Source organism: Hylaeus anthracinus, unplaced genomic scaffold, assembly GCF_026225885.1.
Source record: "Hylaeus anthracinus isolate JK02 unplaced genomic scaffold, UHH_iyHylAnth1.0_haploid 4, whole genome shotgun sequence".
Taxonomy (NCBI): Eukaryota; Metazoa; Arthropoda; class Insecta; order Hymenoptera; family Colletidae; genus Hylaeus; species Hylaeus anthracinus.
This window is the reverse complement of record NW_026535289.1, coordinates 11,125,857-11,149,665: the sequence shown is the minus strand read 5'-3', so window position 1 is coordinate 11,149,665 and position 23,809 is coordinate 11,125,857. Positions and strand designations below refer to the sequence as shown.

Genomic DNA, 23,809 nt, shown 5'->3' with positions numbered 1-23,809 from the left:
AGCGTAGGATCAAATCAGTCGCTTCCCGACATTCCAAAGACCAGCTCGACGAATCGCGATACGATACACACGCTGAGTCCATCGTTATATTAACATTTCTCCGCCAAATGAATCAATCGTAGGAACGTTTAATGAACATGTTTGCGACGTTCATTCCTCGTTGACAGTGGACGTAAGTGTCCATATATTAATCCCCAAGTATTCCACGTTCCTAGTAAAAATCGTAAATTCAGTTTCGAAGTTTAAAGTACAAGCGTCGACGATCGATCAACGATGCCTCGATCGCATACCAGTCGGATGGCGTGTATATGCCCGAGTCAGTATCGAGCAAAATGTAATCTGATTAATGAGTGACAATTATGATTACCGTGTAATCGAACCTATGTTTGATGATTGTTATTACCAGTTGACAGAGATGGGCAGAATTTCATTCGAATATTTCTTTGTGAACAAGAATTTTGTCTGTGTCTATCGACTAATCACGATTAATGGTTAGCACAGCTATTGAAAGCAAATATACTTGTCAGACGTCAATTACGCGTCATCGATTATTAATTACGAACTGATTACACGTCTATTATAATGGAATCAATAAATTAATAAGGCGACGTTATTAATGACATTTCATATTGTTCTTTTTGTAGGGGAGGGAACGAGTATATACGAAATAGCTGAAAGGGCAAGAGTTTATAACTTTCTAACGGAGTATGCACTCTTCTTTTTATTATCTAATATAATGAATCCATAATTTCTACTAAAATGAACGCAATAAATTTTCTCCGCCAGCATTCGTTGCAGCGATCATCAAACATTTTCCACGCACGGTTGCACACATGCAGGTCTCACGGGCGGAATGGTGCGGGACAATGCTCGCTACCATGACCCGCTGACACACAAATAATGGAATAACTTGATATTCGTGTACTTTCGTAGCTCGCGCGCGCTTTTCCTCGTTTAAAAGCGAAGCTTGCGCGCGGATTGGGCAACGTTCGACGCGCGTTGCGGATCCGTCCAACCGAAAGATTGTTGGGAAACTGAGTCGAAACGCCGACGTTCGATCAACGCACGGACACGTGCTCGCGCGTGTCGGTGTTGTTTATGAAATTTCGAAATGTGTTCGAGGAATGCCGGAATTCGGCGTATTCATGCTCCGAAAGATATCAAATTTACCGCTATACTTTCACTCATTTCCAACGGATTTTTTCCCTTTATTCCATGGCGTCGTTTATAAACCGATTAATAACGTTCTTTCTAAGAAGGTTTCATCACTGACGGGAACATCTCTTCGAGGAACTCGTTCCCGATGTCCAGAAACGGGTTTCGCGCGCTCTTTTCGATTACCATTGAACACGGTCGATGATTAGGCACTTCGAGAGTATCAAAAATCTAAAACGTGATTTTTCGATCGTCGTGCGTCGACGACTATTTAGAAAACTGTGATCAAGCACCGGGTTGTTACGCTCTTGTGAATACATTAAGGTAAAGTGCTTTGAATGCCCCGGATATCCGCGCGGTGTTCTCGTAGCTTCTTTCCTCTGTGGAGATTTCAATGCCGCCGAAGTATGTTTCTACGACCTGGCACAGTTTTTAGAGAACAATTTCCGGTATTGTAATCATTTTGTTTACGTTCATCTTTATCATTGTATCGGGTCGAGGATGGAGTTCTTTTAGGGAAAGATTAGTGATTTGACAATAGACGTATTTATTGTCGAGTTAGTGTTACAAATATTGATGTTTGTAGACGTTTCAGCCCTTAGGCAAACCAATCAATAAAATCGTTCTTCCAAGCTTTCATAAATAAATACAATAAAGATTAAAAGTATTGATCGAGTGTTTACAAGTGTTAATATTGATCGTTATTGTATAATTGATGAACGTCTGTTCTCGGTAAAATATAGCTCCACATTTCTTCAAATAATACCCCAAGGACATCCACTTAACAGGTCCCTCTCGATTGTTAAACTTTTATTCGCGGCAGATGGAGCATTCGTGGCGTAAAAACTGAATGCTTCTTCGACAAACAGCTGTCGCCGAGGTGTTTACTCGCGCGCATAAGCGTACAATGTAGATACAGCAACGGAACACGTCGGGCTTTTCACTTTGGCCTCGTTTGCACTACGCTTCGTCGCGGTGTACCTACAGGATTTGAATTTAAAGTCATTGTCGCCTCGCGATTGGTAACGCCGAAAAACCTTCGGTAACGTCGACCTTCGGCGACTTCAACCCGAGTGCCTGGATGTTCTCGATCTATCGACGAAGGTTCCCAGCGTTGAAAAAGCCATAAAGTGGACGAATAGCGATGAGTTTAGAGCCATGCACGCCTGCAATATAATGGAACGCTGGTGGATGGGTTCACGGAGCGTTTCGAAACGAAAATATTGCGAATTCAGTGTACCCCAAGCTCGTAAAATTGATCTAACCCTGACACACATTCGGGGCGAGACTCATCAGATACCGAATACCCCGGTCACTTTTAATCCATAACGTCGTTACGCATTGAAACAGCCTCGAAATGTGTAATCAATGTATTTTTATGATGTCCGAAGGCCTTCTATGCTGTACGATACGAGTTTTAGAAGCACTCGTGGCTAAATGCATCTAAATTCCTCTGAGAAGCTTTCACAATCCATTAACTTCAGAATGTATAATAAGAAATTATTTTTAAAAATATGCCAGGTGCGAGGGTAAATGCCGTTGCTAAACTCCAAATGCAACGAAGTTCCTCGTGAAACTTATGCAAGTCCGCTTTCTTCGAAGAATAAAGTTTCTTCGTGGAATGTTTAGAGAGGATGTTGATCTTGTCTTCGAAGAAGTATTAGTGTCAACGAAGTGAAATTCCTTGCAATTGGAATGAGAAAATCTAAAGGGTTCTTATGTTTCCAGAGACATCGTTAACATATAGGAAGTATCATTGAAAATTCCACCTGTGTGCCACGATTGCAAACGCGAGCAACGAAAACTGAAACGAATAATTTTGATTCGTATCATCGTTATCGTTGGAACACGATCGTTTGACGACGCCTCCACTTTCTGCAATCTAATTTCTAAACGGGCAATGCTGCTGTCGAAAGCGCAGACCGTCTCGCGTTTCATCACGATCGCTGACCACCGAAATGCGAGGCGGTGAATCCGCGAAAGGGAAACCGCTCTTTCGTTACTTTTTTCCCTTCTATTAAAACAAAACACGCTCCACGCGTTCGTTATTCGAAAGAATGGCTAGACAACGTACTTCCTGTAAAAGAATTTTCTAGTGATCAAGCCACCGAGATAAAAATTGGATATTCGTGGAAGTTAATTACTTCGAATAATGCTTATCGAATCCGTCTTGAATAATAAATTTAAATATCTGTTCAGTCGAATGGTTTCTGACTCCCCTAAAAAAACATAGATTGATCGTTACAAGTTTCTGATTAATTAAAGTAAATTCAACGTACTGTTCAGAGCATCGTTCAGACAGAATTTGTTTAAGTACCTGTTCAATCGAAATAATTGTTACTTTTATTCGTCAGCTACTTGTTCAAATAAGATTCTGCTCGTGGCAGCAGCCAATCACGCGATTGCTATTTGAACGCAACGACGATACGAATAATATTTAAATACTAATCACGTTTCTTTGTATTTATCTTTCGCAGATGGCGGGGCTCCGTATACAAGCTAATTTGGCGAGAATTGCTGGCCTACCTGTTCGTCTACTACGTCATCAATCTTACGTATCGATATGCACTCAACGAGCACCAGCGGGTGTGAGTACATGTACACGTTCATTTGAATATCTTTCGAAGTCGAAGTCGAAGACTTAAGAAGGCTGAAGTCTTAAACAACCAGTAATAACGCGGAATAAAAATGTAGCCCATCGCCTTGAAATTGAGATATACAGAGTGTCACAGGAAATAATTTATAAACATCGACCCATGAATATTTCCCATCGATGCATGAAAATGAAACAAAATAAAAATGGGTTAACCTATTTTTACAGATCAATTTTCTGATAATTTTCTGTCGATTTCCTTTGGTTTCACTGAATGTAATTTTCATTTTGTCTTTTAATAATATATTGTCACAATTTTGGCAACGATTCCTGAGACACCCTATCTCAATAAATGAAAATGCCTTCTTTTACGAATGAATCTCTTATGCAGCTCTTATCTGCCGTTATTAAAGTTTTACACATAGCCTGTATCTAGGTCGCTCGAGAAACTGGGCTACAATTATTTCATAAGTCAATTTAGAAAAATATCCGTCATACTTCCGCCAATATTTTTTCGACAGTAACAACTTTCTTTTACTGACAAATTATTTTAACTATACGTACACCGCGATTACTTCACAGTGATTGTACTTGTTCACGTAGATATCGATACTGCCCTTCAAAATTCTTACTATCATCACATAAAAAAGACCACTATAGTTCCCAGAATGATTTCATACACCCCAACAAACAATGCGATCACTCGCCAAGAACTTTCAAACGATGGGAAGGAAATAAATTCTCTGCAACTGAATGGAAACAATGTATCGCGCAACTGTTGCTATTTCAATCGATTTTATATCCAGTAGAAAATAAATTCGATGCGTGGGTACCAAGCTGCCATAATCGTGGATTTTATGCCCGTCGATAAACCCACGCGGTATCGACCTTGGTCGGACGACAAAGCCGTAGTCTCCAATGTTCAGATGACGATTACGTTTCATCGGTCAACTTCGATACACGCATGGCGGCCTCGTTTTATTAACATTAATACCGTTGGCTCGCTGTCCCCCCCCCCCTGCGTGGCTGGTTAACTCTTTAATTTTTACGGTCGCAATTTCATTCGTCGTTTCTTCCTCGACATGGGCTTTTTATGGCGCACACATAAACGGAAAACGTCGACTTGCGACGCGAAACAGCTATTAACGAAAGAAGCATACGTCAATTCGAGTAATTACGGTCGGCGGCGACTATTCGTTTTTCGACTGACACCCGCAGAGATTCGTAAGATAGTACTCTCGATTTTCTGGGTTAAAAATAAATTTTTCTTCTCAACCCTTTGGGTTAAAAATAAACTTTTTTTCTTAACACTTTGCGATCCTACGTCGAGCGAGGCTCGGCAAGAATGTAATCAGAAAATTCGGAGTGCAAAGGGTTAGTATCCTTGCTGCTTGAAGGCCTTTAAAGTAAAAAATTTAGAAATTGAGCAGGATGGTTGAACATTTTAGAGAATATTGTACATAAATGTACCAATAAACGTACCAAATTTCAAAGGATTACATCAAGCACTTTGATCGCAAAAAAAATCATGCATGTTACCTTCAAACTAGTTAAAAAGAAAAGGATTTCCTTAAATAAGCGATCTTGTACTTTTTTTGTTGGAAGAAGGAACGATTGGATAGAAATGAAAATCGGTGAACCTGTAGCTCACTCGACATCCTTTTACCAAGTTATTTTTATTTTTTAAAAATCGTCGTTAAACTTTAATATCACTTTTCTCGAAACGGCATATTCAACAGAGGCTGGTTGGTACGCGATCGCCGCGTGTTTTAATCGTGCAATGGCATTCGTCGAAAATATCAGAGGAAAGTATTTTATGGACGTACTTCGGATGAATTGCGCGGGCCTAAATCACGGATATCGTAAATAAAATGGTCCCTCCTTCCGCCGTAAGTTGCGCGAAACGTTACAGCCTGGAACGGACTGCAGACTCGTCCGTGGTCGGCATTAAAAAACGCATAAAAACGTAACCTGTTATTTATACCGAGGTCAAAAAAAAAAAAAAGATGTATAAAGAAGCGCGAGCTGAGGTCCATGCATGCAAAGAGGATCTCTCTGGATTCGATTCGCCTGTTCTAAATTTAGAACCGTAGGGCCGGTTCGGGGTTGGCTTAGGGCCCAGCAAGGCCGAACAATGACATGAGAGATCTGCCAAACGGGAACCGATACAAAAGCTTCTTTCGGTCGTATATTTTCGTAATTTTCAGCGATAAACGTCGTTTCTGAAATGGAATTTTTGAAGTTGGAATAACGAAGGTGGCAAAAATCTTTGGCTAGATCATATTTTCGAGTAACGAATAGCAGGTTCAGATTTTGAATAACAATGAAATAGAAAGAAACTTGAGTAAATTTCGTATGACATCGATTTATAAAATGAAATTTATCCGTCACTGGCGAGTGAAAAATTAGTTGTCAGGTGAAAAGAACCGTGGCCAACCGGCTTAACACTGCTTGTTAATGTTGCTTCGTGTTTGCATAAAAGAAACTTATTATGAACTCCGTGTCACGTATGTCTTCGATTATGACGCTAAAGAGTAAAAAAAAATTATGGAAACATTGATGGGTATACTGAAATACTGCAATTATCGAACACGTTTTCCTCGTTTAGAACTGCCGATCTCCTTTAATAATACTTCGTTACCGTGTAAGTTAGCATTTCATTATTCATAAGATTATTTTCCATCGTTTGACGAGCAGACGTCCTGACACGTACACATTACTTGGCAAGATTCAAGGCTCTCAAAGAAAACTAATTCTACCCTCTAAAACAATGATTTATCAACGTAACCAAGGATATATATTCTTCACGACATCCATTTAAAAAAAAAAACCGTCCTTCCTTCATCATTAATATAAAGTTTGGTCAGACTTTTACCTTTCCACTTGACTCTTCAAACTTGAGACCTTTCTTGGAGCCTCCTCAGGCTGAACTTTACCTTTATCTTCACGATGTTCTCTTCTTGAAGGTTGACAAGCGATATACGTGTTTCAACTTCCTTCTGAACTCTATAGACAAATTAGTATTTCTAATAAAGTTTGCAATGCTTTAAAATGTGAAATCAGAAGATCAATTCTCGTAGTTAAAAATTGACAGTATTACGCATTGGAACAAAACTGGAACTGAAACTAGATTACTGAACGTTTATTTGGCCTCGTTATTCTTCTGAACACCGAAATAAAATACTAGAGTTAGAAAGAATTTTCGCCACTCCCTGGGAAACTTAGTGAAAATTCCTATTTGCCAATAATCGCTATACGACCGGTAGTGGTCTGGTTAGGTGACGGCATCACCTCAACCTTGCTCTACTTGTAGACGACGTAAGAACTCCACCACACGCGATACGCGAGCAACTATACAAATATTTAACTATACATGATTTGTGTAAACGTTCGTTTCGTTCGAACGCCTGTATCGCAACGTTGATTATTCTTCATTTAATTGTTCAGCGAATAGCGGAGATCCACGTGTTCGAAGATAGAGAAAGTGGATGGGAGGAACGCTAATTCATTCGCGTATACGTGAGAACCGAATAAGAATTTTCGATAACTGTTTGTTGCAGAATCTTCGAAAAGATCAGATACTACTTTGGGAACTCCAGTGACTCGATACCGATGTCGTTCGTGCTGGGATTTTACGTGAGCCTGGTCGTGAAGCGATGGTGGGAGCAGTACAAATTATTACCCTGGCCGGACAACTTAGCTCTATTTATCAGCGCCGCGATTCCAGGAAATGTAAGTACGAAATTCTAAATGGTTCCTCGAAATTCTTGCTCGAGCTGCCACACAAAGAGTCCCGTTTATAAGCGCGTTTTGTGTCAAGCCGTTTTTGCTCGTCTCAATTTAGTCAAATAAAACAATTGTTTCACTAAAAATTGTTTCGAACGCGACCCAACCTCGGCATTTTTTAACATTGAAAATGGAATGCATCGTTACCTGACATCTACTCATTTCAGATTAAATATGAATAAATATTAAAAAGGACATAAAGTTCCTTCGCAGAATGTTGCAACCACATGCGACTCTTTTAAAACGAAGACGAAGTTCCCAGTACTCGAAGTCGCGCGAATCGGCGATAAATGCAGCCTTGCTCGAATAGGCAGTCGTGGTCGTCGTTCGTCTCATTACGCTAATGAATTGCCGTGACACGTTTCGGTGTCGTTAACCCAAGTAGGTGCCAGCGCAGAGTCACGCCACGCCCAGGAGCGAAAAAAAAAAATGCGTGGAACGATCATCCCATAATTGGCAAGCGAGCTAATCTTCTTGAATCGTCTCATTGCGTCTGGATAACGGACTGTCGGGAGCCACGAAGTCCCTGCGCGACCCTTGGCACGCGATTTAAACCGCTCGCGCACGTGCTCGGGCTGCATCGGTGCACGAGCGAGAAATTGGCGTCCATTATCGTTACTTTCTCTGATCGCGTCGAGCGAACCGATAACGAAAGTTCGCAAGCAAAGTTGCGCGGTTCCTATGAATTAACCGTCTGAAAAATACTTTTTGTGCCGAGTATACTCTCCATGTTATTCCCACTTCGTATCGTCTTCGTTCCTTTTGTGCTCAGAAACGTGAAAAATGGGGTTAGCTACATTCCACGAGGTCCTTTTTAAGTGTGCCACAATTACCAACTAATTAGTTTGATCTTCGAAAAGGTTCTTCGGATTCTTTGCCCGAGGCGACGCCACCGCTATCAGTCTCTTCAGGCATGCGAAGCTTGCGTAAGAATTGGTCTTAAAGATTGCTCTGATTATAGGATTTTGAAACACTCGTGTGTTTTTAATTATAAAATAAATTTCTCCCTTGTTGCATTCGATTAATTACTTTCATGGTGATTAATAAATGGATTTAGAAAATAGATCACACGTCACGTGCTCCCTCGTTAGTGTTATATACCACTCACCTTAGTCTAAATTTATTCAGAACTAACACATAAATCATCGCTCGACAGTAGTTTACAATCATTGATTTAATTCTGATTCCTTCTAAACAAATACTTCTCGGCAGTTTTAAGTAACGTCTAAATATATTCGACATGTCGGCTCTGATGTCTTGTTTGCGAGGTTCTTGCCTCAAAATCTTCTATTTACCTGTCTAATTTACTCTTCTCGTATCTATCCTCGCACATCGATAATGCTCCATTCATCTGGTTCAGTGTTAATTCTTAAGCAACCTCGCACCTCAATGCCAAATTTCAAGCTTCCTTTTCCTGTGTCCGTCTATTATTTAACTCTCTCCCCATCGAAGTACGATTTTTCTTACACATTGCAACATCTTTCACTTCACTAGAGCACAATGCGATTTTTGCGATTACAGTTTTCTTTGATTTTTGACACGCTGAATAAAGTTGGCAAATGAATCAAAAAAGTAAATGTCCCAAATTTCGAATAAATAAAAGAAACCACCATGCACCTGCCAACGAAACGTTCGAAGCAATTACAGTTAAGGATTGAAACCGATCCAATTGTATAATCGCCCTCGTCTTGGAGCATCCCGCAAGAGCTCGTTAAAATGGGAGGAGGATTTTGATCCTTCCCTCGTTAGTAACCGCCACGAGCGTTCGTCGAAATAATTACACGCGCACGCAATTCCGCGTTAACTGTAGCGACGTAACTTGCATTTCGAGGGGCCTGCGATTTTCGCATCGCGCGAGAAAGTTGGGTCGCTGGGCCCGTCCGGATCGCGAACGATCCCCAGACGTCGCCGTCTTCGGCTGCAACGGAATTTCTGCACGCGGCCGGCCAACGAGCAAGGTTCGCGTCCGCGGAACGGGACTGTAGTTTTGTACGTACCGAGAGCCGCCCACGGTCATGTAGTCACGTAACGCAAAGTATCGGATTTGTGAATGAGCAGCGTTCGAGTGGGCAGCGCGAGCTCCTGGCCTGTGCCTTTCATTGAAATCTAATTAGAATTCAGGCCCCGAGGCGAGAAGGATGGCTCGACTCCCGCCATTTCCCTCCCCACCCCTTCAGGAGGATCCTTTTCAAGCTGCCAAGCCGTACATTTTTACACGCGCGGCGATAAGTCGCGATTCCGTGGAAGAAGGGACGCTCGTGTTTTGAACGGACAACGGGACAACCTAACCGTCAGGGAAAAGGGACTCGTACGTTATGGGAACCAACCGGACACGAGGGCTCGGGACGATTTAAACAATTTCGGTTGGGTAATTGATTACGAATGTAAGCAGCGTGTAGCAATTTATGATGTGTGCGTTTGATGTTCGTGCGTTTTAGACTTCGTTGGGGAATATTTTAGTCTACAGTTGAGATTCTGTTAGTTTTGAGTTGTTCTCAAATTTTTGTGAGCATTAGGCAGTGACATATTTATAATAAAACATTTATTGGAAACATCGGACCTATTATTTAATTCAGACAAACTTCTTTAATAGATATAGTGGGTACGAATATGTACGAGATTGACTGTATATTAAATTTCAATTTTGGGCGAGTGGAGAAATGTTGTTAAACATCATTTAAAATTCAATATGTTCGTACGTACTTTCTTGGAACTATCTGAAGCGAGACTATTTACATCAAGGCATGAGTATTATCAGTTCTAAGATTGAATGCAATAATAAATAACAAAGAGTAGGTCCAATTAATTAGGAATTGCTAATTTATCATTGCATTTTCATGAATATTAATCAACGCCATAATTCCATCGAGGAATGTTAAAATCTTGCTCGATTTGCTGATGCAGCGGTCGGAGGAACAAAGATGGAATCCTGCGCGCGCGATGTTCACAACGCGTAGGTTCGTCCTTCTTTCTCGCTACGATATACGGTTGCACTTTCACTTCGGCATTGTGTCATTGACCACGCAGCTCGGGGATCGTTCTTCGACGAATTCGGAGCTTCTGAATTTAATTCGATCTAGGTGAATCTTCTTTTTGCGATTTAAGGATTAATCTTTCGATGACTGCTTACGATACAGATCGACGTTAACTTTTGAAACGGATTCAGTTGATTTGGTTGGATGGTTTTGTATGCCGGTGATTGAGACGTTCAACGATGAATTTTTTCGACGGCTCGTTAATTAAGATCGCGAAGAATAAATTTCAAATGTAATTCATTAGGGATTAGAGAAAGTGCAAAAGGAAAAACCAAAGAGGGACCGAGAAGGTAGTGGAAATGAGTTCTGGCGTTGCACCACCTGTAACGAGGGATGGCAAAGTGATCTATACACCACATCATTGCTAAAAGGATATAGTCGCTATTAGAATTCTGGTCGTCGTTAATGTCACCATTAATTCCACTTGAAAAATAGACTATTACATACGGAGCGTCTAGTTGAACATGTTAATGTCGTAATATATTACAACAAGAAGAAACGAGAAAGTAGTGACATATTTTGATTAGGATGGAATTCTGGTTCAATTCCACGGCGATAACTAGGCCATATCGTTATAATGAAGAGTCCACCACGTGGCCAACAATCTTCTTCGACTTTCCCCTTAACTTCATACGTCAAGTTTACACACACACACACACACACACACGCGCGCGCGCGCGCGAATCCAATAACTAATTTCCTTCGTCCAACACTAGTTACAAATTTAACATCTCCCGTAACCGTACTTTCAAATTTAAGAATTTCTGATCACGACGTACCCCTCCATTCTCCATAACTCGTCGATTACCGGTACGTTCACCCTACGGTGCCATCGTTCCCATCGCTTTCAATGATATCGCTGCTCGTGCCATGCAACTTTCTTCGTCAGACGACGGCAGATCGTTCGAAATCGGCACGTGGCTCGCGCAACGTTCACCGTCCACGTGTTATTAGCCGGTCGAAAATTTTAGTTTCGACAAACTTTCTTCGTCTGGTTGCATGCATTATATCGAGCTCGGCGAGACGTGCCTCGATCCACAAAATGCTTCATCCGAATACATCGTGGTCTACATACATAACGATTCGCCTTGAACCGATGTTCAATTAGACTACCGATGATCGTCTGCCAGACAGGAAGAACTGTCGCGGTGTACGAAGAAAGTCGCGCGAAGAGGACGCGAAGAGGACGCACGAAAAAGACGATTCGTCGATCGTCGCGCGGAAAATTTCGATCCAGGAATCGATCGTCCATCGATTTCCGATCGAATTGACATTCCGCGGGACGAACACGATCGTTGACCAGCGGGCGATTACAAAACGGTCGGTCGGTTACAAAATGCGTGCGTCGTTGGCCAGAAACGAAAGGAAAAATAGCCGGCAGGCGCCGCCGCGGATTTTTCTTCGGATTAACACTGGAACGGCACGAAACTGGCGATGATTCGCGACCACGGGCCAAAGGAACGAGGGGAAAGTGTCTACAAGCCAAGTGGAAACGTGTCCGGCATTCGTGCGACCTAGGAAACGAATTTTGAAGCGAGAACGTCTCGACGATACCGATTTTAATTCATCCTGAATTTGTTTGTTTTGCGAGGTAAGTGCATCTAGTTTTGGATGCTAACCCTGATGTATATCCAATTTATTTTGTAAGTAATTACTCAATTAGGGAGTTTATTTATCAACAAGCTGATCTTTTTTGAAAGAAGGAAGACTAAGAATCTTTTCTTCCTTCGGATTATAGTATAAGTTTATAATACATCTATTATTATTCTATAAGATATATTGTTTTTAATTAATTATACATGGAATATTTATTTTTCTTTGTAAGAGAACATGATCGCGAGGCAAAAAAAAAATGTGTAATGTACAAACGAGTCAATTAGTATATATGTACTCACTTTACGAATGTCAAGCTGTATCGAAGGTGCTCACTGACCCTGAGGAGCGTAGACGGACATTAAGTCAGACAATTGTTCCACCTGCAACGTTAGGTTTCGTAATGATAAGCTGTAACTTTCACGGTTACAAAATCGGGAACGCCTGCTAAATCGTTTTTAAGAAGCTTAAGAGATCACGCGTCTATGAAGGCCAAAAGAAGCCAAAGTTTATGATTTATTCGTGACAAAATGACGTACCATAATTGAATTAAAAGTTAAGAGATTAATTAAACTACGTCCACTGAGAACAAAATGTCCATAATTGTCTTCACGGTCTCCCTAATCGTGTCTCTACGTTAACGTGCGGAAGGACTAATGCCATGGTAAAGTTTTAGCGTAACCAGTATTCTGGTGACGCGATCACCTGTGAATTTTACGTGTCGCCCATAATCGAGTGACATGGGTAGTCAACCTGTTGAGCACGTTCGAGTTTCATGAGGTAAGACTCGTGAAGCGTAATCTTATAATTTAGCGTCTGGAGGCGTTCTAATCTGTGTTTCTAATTCGGCTTTCATTGAGACCGTGAAGAGTTCAATAGCGTTAGAACCAGCAACTTTTACCAAAGGATTCCAATTAAGACTACATTACACATTCTTGAGGATGCTTGTTCTTTCTTGAGATGGAACTGTGATACATTGGTATCTTCCAAGCAGACGATGTCAGCTTATGGAGAATCCTGATTAAAGTTTGGGTATCTCGAAGTCGTAGACTATTGTGACTGCTGAGATACGAGAGTAGATAAGATGGCGTGATAAAACGGAGTATAAAGGCTACAGGTTTCAACGCAGATCTGTTTATGGGACCATTAGTAAGGCCGCCCAGACCATTAATCATTCACCTAAACTTGAGATACTTAGGGGTTGCCCACGGAAAGGAATCGACGGTTAGAAAGGTAGAACCAGTGAGCTAGGAATAGATAAAAATCTCTCGGGTATCATAAGCACAAGTGGATTAATTACTCCCATATTCATGAAACTTAATATTCTCAAAAATGATAACATAGACCTGCTCGCATTGAAAGTACAACATCGATGCATAATTCCTAATAAATTCTTAACTAAACCTTATCGACGCATTCTCCACCTCAATACACGTGAGACGGATCAGATTTGAATAAGGGTCATTAATATGATTTATAGAATCGCGCGTTAAATTATTATCCTACGACCATTCTCCAATAAACCGTGTCGACAGGCGTGCTCGCTCGCGAGTGCTTATTCTTAATTGTTGCGCGGGTTCCGAGCGAGCCGCGTTCCTAGGATTGTCGGGCACGGTTACCTGAGTTATAATTTTGAAATGTTTTCACATTGCAGGACGAGAGAGGGAGACTGATGAGGAGAAACATCGTGAGGTACGCCGTCCTCGCGTATGTCATTACGCTGCAAAGGATTTCGTTGCGCGTTAAAAGGCGATTTCCGACGCTTCAGCACATCGTAGACGTTGGTCAGTACATTCACTTTATCAAACACATTACTCTCTTGTTCGCTCGTTTCTCCTTTATAATCGTGCAAAAAATACCGCCGGTACCGCACACTCTCGTTTATCATTTTGTTCGAGGTGTTTATGGGAACCGTGCGCGCCACGCGGATACGTCCACACGCTACAAGAAAGTGTAACTAGTTTTTTTTTTTATTGCGCGTGAACGATCGATATTAAATAGAAAGTATTTTCTATTTCTGTGGAGTATCAAATGTATCTTCTGAATTTAAAGTTATGGAAACAGGATGCAGGCCAAGAAAGATATTGTTCAATTCTGCCGGTGTTTCGAAAACCACTCTGAACTTAAAGTGAAAACTGGTCTGGAAAAATCTTCAATGAAAACATATTGAATATGATATAATATAAATATTGAATATATAAATTATGGAAGTAACGAAGAACTGCTTGCACCGACTATGTGCAAACTCAAATTTTACAATAAAGGAATGTAGTTTATTTGCGATATTGTATATAATATCGGTGGCTCGAACTGCGGCGTTGCATAACAGCGTTATCAAACGCTATACTATCTCGCTACTTCACTTTCTACGCCGGTGATCAAATCCGATATTCGTCATTAAATGGTTTGACTATGTTCGCCAAGCGGGATAAAATTGATCGATGCCGATGAATAGCAGTCTCGAGTTTATCGAGCGTTCACAATAACCTCGTCAAGAGGATCGTTTTAATAGGAAATACGATTTGGAGCCGAGCGTACGATTCTTAATGTTTGCCTGTGCTTTCGTGCCGATTATTGCCACTTCAAGGACGTATAATCAATTAGTACACACGCCAGTTCCTGCACAATTAACCTCCTCGTTTGGCGACAAGGACGATATAGCGACAGATGTACGCGAATTCTTTCCAAATCGAGATGCGAGCGAAAATTTTCGGCGTTCCCCGAGGAATTACAATTGCCTCTTAATAAGCGATTCGTATGAATCCATTGTATGATAAGCAGAGTGTTATTTGCACGACGGAAAACCGTTATTTAATCGACGCTGAGACATATACCGTATGTAACCTTGAAACGCGGTCATGGAATGAAAAATACTACGTTTTTGGCCGTGAAAACTCGTGAAAAGTAGTTATCGTTGCGCCCTTATAAGGGTGGTTTAAGGTCACATGGGCTCGAGGTTATATATTTTTAAATTATCAATTACACCCTGAAAGCCTGATCCTCGTTATCGATGAATCTCGTTCGCTCTAAACAAACAATGCCATACGATTCTCGAAATCTCGTGCATAACCTTCTCAAAATCCTGGTGACCGCACGATCTTTTTATAAATGGCATAATTTACGTCACCTTTGCCCGCAGATAATTTCCAACAGAACCGAGTCCTTGAAGAGTTCGAGAAACCGCTCGTCGAGACCTTCGCGAACACAATGAAAAGTTCAATCACACTGCAAACACTTCCCATGAGTTTGAGATAACGTCGATGCAATTACGAGATCATCATGATTTTTTAAATCCATTGTCACAGATGTGACGCGAAGGATGAAGAGTATAAAGAAAATAACACGTCTTGTGCGATCTCATTAGAACAGTAGCCACGCGAAAGTACTTCAAACAAGTATGTGCGAATTAAGTAATCGAAATACGCTAATTGAAAATAATATTGCTTGGTTATTTTTTAAAGATAACATAATATAAGTTTTCTGTATTCTATATTGAAATTGTGATGAAACAATAATTGGTGAAATAATAATTAAAAACAAGTCTTTCTTCCAGAAGAAAGTATTATTGTTGATAATGCGTTTGAAAGTACTCGTCACTAACGTAACATAACGGTTTTTAAGACTGCTAATTACGAATGTAATAATAAGTTACTCGGTAATTCCATACAGCCAACTTGAAACATCAATGTGTTCAACTCGCATCAGGTTAAAGATTTCCAGGTAGGATTCAATGCGATTCACGAGTGTCCGACCGTAAAAATTTTCACGATCGGTCTTACGGTATCCCTAGCCGAGCGAAAGAAGCCGTTTCCCGGGATGCAAAAGAAAGATACTAATCTCCAGGTTTTTGTCAATCGACGTCGGCGAGGATGCGCCTGTCGACTAGAAATAGCATGCATTTTTCAGTCCCGTGTTCCGCGAATCTTCCATGAACATGAGCTTAAGTTCTATCGGCCCCCTTGGCCGGGAAATAAGTGACGAGCGTCGCGACAAGAAACGATCCTTCCGTGGAATTATCCCCTCGAACACGTGAACACTGTTGGCATCGCGCGTTCGAAACGCGAAAGAAACGCGACCGGCCGCGCCATTGAACGAAAGAAACCCGCGAGGACGATCCAAATCCGTTCCGCAGTCGCTGTAGAAACGAGTCTCCTCTCGTCGATAGAGGCTCGGATCGCCGCGCGAGATCCCATCAATAATTCATGCAACGAGAATGCATTCTTGTATAGAAAAAAAAAAAGGAGAATAAGAGAAGACGGAATTTTCGATGGCGCAGGAAGCCGCTGTTAAGTGCGCGACATCGAACGTGTTGGTCGATAACACCCAGACCAAGGATCTTTCAGGAATCGCTTAACTTTCAGAGGCCATCACACTCGTTTCAGCACCCTCAATGATTAGCATTCTTGGTACGAAGGGTGGTAGATTTGCTACTAGGATCTAGTAAAAGAAAATAAGCTTTGAAGGCTACATTTAAATTTCTCTACAGTTTTCAGGAATAGCGATTCAGATTTTAACAAATAGCAACTGTAATTCTGAAACAAATTCGAATCCAGTTGAACGATGACTTAAACTGGCCCTAATTGCACATGTCCTACGTCGCATTTAAGTTTCGCCAAAATTCTTTTCGCTGAACGCAAATGGTAATCTGTTTATCCTGAACCGAGCCTGTGATGACCCATCGCAGGTTCAGATCGCTTTGTTAGTGAGGAACAACGATTTAAGAATTTAGAACGCATCCTATGACAAACATCTTCCACTAGCTTTTATATTTTTTATTGCCATCTTCTTAATATGTAACACGTTGATCCTGTTATGACGTCGTCATGGTTGAATCCTGAGAGACAAATACCGTGTTTTCGACAGCAAAAATCTTCCCTAGGCTGTCTCAGCGTAAACAAAAATTACTTTTACTAAAAATTACTTATGGCTCACGGGACGGCGTAATCTATGCGTAAAACAGCGAAACGTTATGGGATTCTATTTATAGCGTAAGAAGATGTTTGCCGAAGTATTTCATTCCGAACTCGACTGCGTTCGACTGCAGTCAGTCAGCCCAGCGACGGCAATGAATATTCCACGGGTAGCAGGACGGAAACTGTACACGCGCAAATCTCACAACGCTTAAATTGCAAACGATTCTATTTACGTTGCATCGCAATGTAACCGTTATGGTCGTTGACTTACGCGGAACCTCACGAAAGGCGCGGATGCAAATCGCTGCTGACACGGAATCTTACATCGACCAGGAAAAATTGCTTCCCAAAAATCGCCCACTGACACTAGCAATCTTTCAAACTTTACGGAAAGATACAAATCAAAATATTTGAATCCAAATATTTATCCAAAATTGGCCGTGTATAATACGTATTTATAACGAAACATAATATTCGCAAACATCGAACCTATTATTTAATTTAGACAAACTTCTTTAATAGATTCTTTAATATTTATGAGACTGACTGTACTACATATCTACGTATTATCATTAATGTAAATGTCTTCGTGCTCATTAACTAAGTCATGACATACGAAGTGTATAACATTTTTACCAAGACACGCTTATCTCCCCTACTTAAAATATCCAACCGAGGCATGGATATAATTCTTCCAACAACAACATACCACTTATGAGATCATGACCACACTTTTAAATTTACCGAAGAAAAACAAGAGCCTCAATTTCCCCTGATAGAAAACTGTTAATCAGACTGAGTATCCTAAGGAGGGCACTACTATAAGGTCCAACCTATGTACGCTTCGTGCATGTGCTAATATACCCAATACATGTATTTCAAGAAAAAACCCTCCTTGTATTTCATAAAAGATAGGGACGAAACATTAAGGATAACGAAGACGTTCAACGACATTCCTCCGCCACGAAATACCGAAACGAATCAACTCGAATCGAGGTAGACCTCTCCGTACGAATAAATAAATTAGCGAGGCGCACCAATTCCGCCAGCGGAGATCTGGAAATTGCGATTCGTCTCGAAGGAATCTCTCTAGCTGGGTCGACAGCGTAAATCGAACACGAGGCGCTCCGCGCCGGCAGGCAATTTTCACGTGCGTCCGGGTAATTTTCAAGGAGCGCAGCCGAGACCGCTTAGAAACGCGGGAGCGCCGGCGCCAGTTCCTCATCCTTTTCCTTTTCCTTCGGTCGCGCGATCCTCGTTTTACTCGGCGTACGGGCCGACCAGACCAGTGCCATGTAGTTTACCATCTATTCCCAGAGCCCAGAAGCGAGCGAACGTTACGACGGGCTTCTTCTGGCTGCTCCTCCTCGTCCCGGGCGTTGTCGTTGATTTTTCGCTCCATCGCGAGCCGATCTCTCCACCTTCCTCCTCGCATATAAAAATAACCCGCGGTTAATTACAGTCCACGGCGACTACCGATACTGTGCCATTTGATAAGATAATCACCGACTGTCTTTGGCTTCCTCGGCTCTGTTCCGTCGCCGATTTCATCCCGCGTCGCGATCTCTCGTCGTTGCCATTCATTTTCACCGTTACCGTGGCGCCATCGGTTTTCTTCCTCGTCGCGCGCGCCTCCCACAAAAGAGAACGTTCCTCGTCGAACATTCCGCGATTTATCGCGAGCGCGTTATTTGTTCCAGGCATTGACTCGCTAAATACACCCGTATTCATACCAATCGCTTAACGGCCTCGCCTTTTCTACGATCGCACCGCCTTCTGTGCTATGATCGCTGCTTTATCGGAATCGCGACTGCGTAACGCGTAATTATGCGAAATTACGAGCTCCCGATGCGTTGACCGTTCGATCGAGAACTGTTTTTACGATGTTATTGGCCGGAGGAAAATAGATACAGGCTCGTCGGGATGAAATGTCGAATGTAGTCGTCGTGTACGAGATTAGTAGTGGATGTACATTCTATTTGTTTGTAGTGGCAGTTATCCTTAATCTGGGGCTGTTCTTTATTTATTCCTTATATATCCGATAGGGAAATCGAGATTTTAATGAGTTGCGCGATGCACTGATTCTCAGAGAATTTCTGAAATTTTTAATTTATACCTTTATTAGAAATGGAGTATAGGCTGTGTCACATTGTGATAAGTTATTCGATATCGATAAGTTAATCGGTTACTATATTTCTTTGACGTTTGATAGAAAGGTGATTCCAAAATATGGCCACGAATGTTATCATAGAAGCTGACGAAATACTATAAAAAATAGTAAGAGAATCTCGTTCGATTCTAGTATACCAATTATCGAAGAGTTAATACAGTGTACTTGCACTTGGAAGAAAGCATAAAACGCATTAAGTAAAATTGCTACACCGTAGCGTGGTCTATGACGGACAGTTTCCAGCTGAACGGTGGCAGCGAACTGTTAGGAAGGAAACGATCCTGCGGCCAGCGAGATCTACATAAAGTAGACGTCTGCTCACCGCGGCCATGCCATGGAACACGAATATAGCCGCGTCGTTAAATATAGCCACACGTAATGGGAGCCATAATCTATCTCTGGCTTGCAGGTGGTAATTGGCTAGACTAGCTGGTATCAGGCACCGCGATAGCCGCGGCTTCGCCTTGCGAGAGTACGGAGTGGAGTAGCGCGAGCCAGCCATCATCATCATTATCCTCAAGATCGCCGTCGTCATCGTCGTCGCCATCCTCATCGGTCACCACGGCCAGAGCAAGAAACTCGAAAACTCGTTTCCTTTTCTTTCACTGCCATTATACTCCCCGACGCGTGTGTCACTTGAAGCATTTTAATATAGCGACGCTTCCAAGACTTAGTTTTGAGTCTTCTTCGGTATATGCTAGAGGTACCGAAAAGTAATCAAAATTTTATTAACATTTATTCATTAAAGGAATCATTTTATAACATTTTTTGTCAGCGTGAAAGTGGTTGTTAGATTCTCCTTTTTAATTATGGGAACCTGAATAATATGAATAATGCTTGCTTGAATTGGACCTAGAAGGAGGAAAACAGATGGTTACATTAAAAAGTGATGGGGCTTCTCTAAGAATTATTTTAATACGAACAACTTGCAACTTACAAGCATCTAAAAAATAAAACTGTTCAAAACGATAATTACTGAACCAATTTTTAGGTTCAAAATAAAATAATGCAATAATATTTTATTGCATTTTGCGTGATCCCAACCATATAGAAAGATGAAACCCTGTACAGTCCACCAATTTCACACGACAATCCAATACGAAGCGAAACTGAGATATAGTATATCTCCCGAGGAAGCCTCGAAGGTGCCCATTACTTGAGCCTTCTCCACCCCGAAGAATACTCGAGACCAAGACTCGAAAATGTAATTACACCAAAGTGCTCGAAGCGGCTGAAACATTAAGGGACTTTCATTCCAACGCAAGCACGAATCATCATTTCACCGATACTTCTTCCTCCGTCCACTGACTGTCCAAGGAACGCGATCCGTCTCTCGTCCGACCGTAATACGCGGACATGGCGCACGAACGCGTTACCTATATTTAGCACGGATTATTGTCCAGACGAGAGTTTCTCCGCCATTATATTGAAGGATCCAGCCTGTTCAACGAGCAAGAAAATAATTACGTTCGGACTCGCTCGTCCTAGAGCAGGCGGGCGATCGATCCGCGCGCGGCCAGATTGCGATCACGGTATTCGAGAGGCGTCGACGCGCGCGGAATATCGACAAGCGCGATGCTGTCGTGAGTCGCAATGAGGTTGCTACGAGTCTATGAGAATGGGAAAACATTTGTCTAGTCGATTTCGATGAAAGAGACCTATTTTCGCAATATACGACACAACTGTGCCTCGTGCAGTGGTCGAAAATTTAGATTGACCTACAGGGGACGACGAGTGGGATCCAATGAGACGAAAAATTTTAAATTAACTCTTATTTAACATTTTTTGAGCTCTGGGCGAAAGGAAGAGTTTGTCTTACAAGAGAAGAGTTAGTTTAATAAATGCATGTTAATGGTACAGGTGTGAAGGGGTGCCTAAAAAAATTCTTTTAATAAATTTGACCCCCTAAAAAATCCCAGCTCATACATTTTCCCTCTAAATCTAGAGGCAAAGTCAAGGGTGTCCTGTTACGATTCCATTACACATTCTACAATTTTTGTACGAAACATATCATCTCTGTCTATCGAGTGGCGTCGAGGCTGCGCCAAGATGGGAACGGAAGTCCGGGGAATTATGAGGCGCGAATTTCCCATTCTCGAGGTAATTTTACTCGTGATTGCGCTGACTGGCAAGTCCTCGCGTCACTCGAGCCAAGAATCCAGGAAACACTGGTGTTTTGAAATTAGCGGAACACACCACCGGTTCTATTTCCTTGACCTTTGCGCGGTACAGTTATAATATACGCGGCGCTCATCTGTCGGTGTTCCTGAAACGATGGAAAATGCGTCTGTCATCGACGTGTTCTTGATCGAGGCCGACCTTGAGGAAGGTCGCACCTTGCCCGTACGCACTCGAACGAAGGAAATAAGGGAACTGGAGAAACCGTCTTGGTCGTACAGAATACGTACGTCGCGGCCGTTGAACACGCTCGTCGTGTTTTGTCATCTTCGTGTAACATTCCTTTCACTAAACAATCGCGTAATTCTTCGTCGACCAACGTCATTCACTGGTTTAAATCGTACTGGTCGGGCGATAGGCTTGTTTCAGGTATGGAAAGGACATATTTATAACCACAAATTAATTTATCCAGACAATAAAACGTGTCTATTTCTGAACCATAATAAATAACCTCCTGAATCGCTATAAATAACTATAGGTCCCGTATGATCGCAAGTTGTTGACAAATTCATCCAGGTTTGTCCACATAAACCGCATCATCTGCGTTCCTTCCCTATGATTCCTTTGTTATTTACCAGCCGAATAGTGACATGAGTCAGATAGGATTATAATATCGTATGAAAACAACATTTCTTATGCTCAAAAGCGCGGAAATAATTTATTCCAGGTGTTCCCACGTCACAGAGTTTACCTCATTTCCAAATATAACGCGAGCGTATCGCGTACTTCGCGAATGTTTTGCATCCGAGAAATTGCCGGGTGAAACCATCCGAGAACAACACGTCCAAGGATCTTGCGGGGGGAGAGTAAAACAGGATACGCGGGAATCGAACGTGGCTCCTTGAAAGCCGCGACTTGAAAACGGTTCCTTATAGGAGACGAGGTTCCTTGAGGGAGACCTCGGTTCGCGACGCTTCGCATAATCGTTGGACGTCGCGATTCCCAGACGCCAAGGTGTTCGTAACGGTCACCGATTTCTTCGGGCCAGAACTTTTGTTCTCGGGCGATAGTGAAATCGTTAACGACGCACGCTATCGCGTCTATCATCGTTACACGTGCCCGTCGAGTCGGGCGTGGACAGAACAGTTTTCACCTGGACGACAGCTCTATTGACACCCAGGGCGCATCCGTGGGCGCGTGTGATCGCCATGATTCAAACCTGCCCCGTCTAATTACGCGGGGATATTTCCTAATCAGAGCGGTTTCACCGGCGCCAGGCGTCTAGGCGACAGCTAGCTTGGCTGCGAGCGCGACGTCGCGCGCCAATAACTCGTGCCGCGATTTCCCGCGTGAATCGTTCCTCGCCAAATCGATCGCTTCTCGCGTTTGACGCGGGCGACTTTTACGAAATTCATATATGACACGGTCCATGGAATATTAGGAGGGGTTTGAGTCATCGTTTCGCTGGTTGAGAAGTTTTTCGATCCTTTCGGTGACTGAAATGACTTGCATCAGTTTGCAAGAATACTAGCAAGAATACGAGGGAACATATTCAATGGGTACACGCTGATTTTGATTAAATTTATGTGGGAGGTAATTCTCAAGAAAATATTTGACAAGTTTTTCATTGGCAATCGTCCATATCGAAGGGCTGAATACAGCTCCCAAAGTGGATGGGGGGGAGGGGGGGGGGGGTGAAAACCATGCTTTTTTAAATAACTTGAAAACTAGAGGAGCTAGAACGAAAAATTTTCTACCAGTTTTGATGTATTTACACACATCCACAGAGTAATCATCGATAGATGGCGACGACAGACCTGATTTTTGAGTGATAATTCGTTTCGAAAACACGGGTTTCTGAGAGTGACTCAGATCCTCGCCCAACAAACCAGAATCCTGGTTTAAGGACTCGCGAACTGGTTCTCTCCGAAGGATGCTTTTCAGAGTGGCGAGGCGAGCGGGCAAGGATGAGAAGGAGGAGAGACGAGGAACACGGTTGATTTTTTACCTTCGCGACGACCTTGCCAGCCAAGCAAGGATCCTTGCGTTTATTGACCCGGCCAGCGTTCTCCGCTTTGAGCCCGTTGCGCGTCCGAGTACTCGTGCCCCTCTCCCCTCCCGAACCCCCGCTCGATTATCTTCGTCTTCAGCTGATGCTCTCGAGAGGTAAACATCCTCCCAGAAACGAGAACGGCCCCTTCTCGTTCGCCGAAGTCGTTTCAGCCGGCGAACTTGGCGATTCTGGTTGCACCTTGTCGCAAGTTTCTGCGAGGTTTCCTTTGTACCTGCATAATCGTTTTTGAAAATCAAACTACATCGCATTCATGATTTAGATACCAGCGCTATTATTTCCTACGAGCTTGTTGACCAATTAACTTCTCGCAGTGGAGAGGCTGAGTCAGGTTGGTACCTAGAAAATGGTCAATCAAGCACGGTGGTTAACATC

At 42.3% G+C, this 23,809-nt stretch overlaps 1 protein-coding gene and 1 long non-coding RNA gene across 2 annotated transcripts in view; one reads left to right on the top strand and one right to left on the bottom strand.

Moving 5' to 3' along the window:
- LOC128894760 (uncharacterized) overlaps window positions 1–23,809 on the top strand; it is a 61,535-nt gene that overhangs the window by 21,579 nt on the left and 16,147 nt on the right. The window contains exons 2-4 of the mRNA XM_054156734.1: window positions 3,633–3,743; window positions 7,309–7,480; window positions 13,817–13,946. Coding sequence (XP_054012709.1) covers window positions 3,633–3,743; window positions 7,309–7,480; window positions 13,817–13,946 — 413 coding nt within the window. The remainder of the gene's footprint in view (window positions 1–3,632; window positions 3,744–7,308; window positions 7,481–13,816; window positions 13,947–23,809) is intronic.
- LOC128894803 (uncharacterized) lies at window positions 1,975–23,460 on the bottom strand. The gene is made up of 3 exons (XR_008461633.1): window positions 23,372–23,460; window positions 12,465–12,545; window positions 1,975–2,321 (listed from the first exon to the last, which is right to left on the bottom strand). It is a non-coding gene; the product is annotated as an uncharacterized LOC128894803 (long non-coding RNA).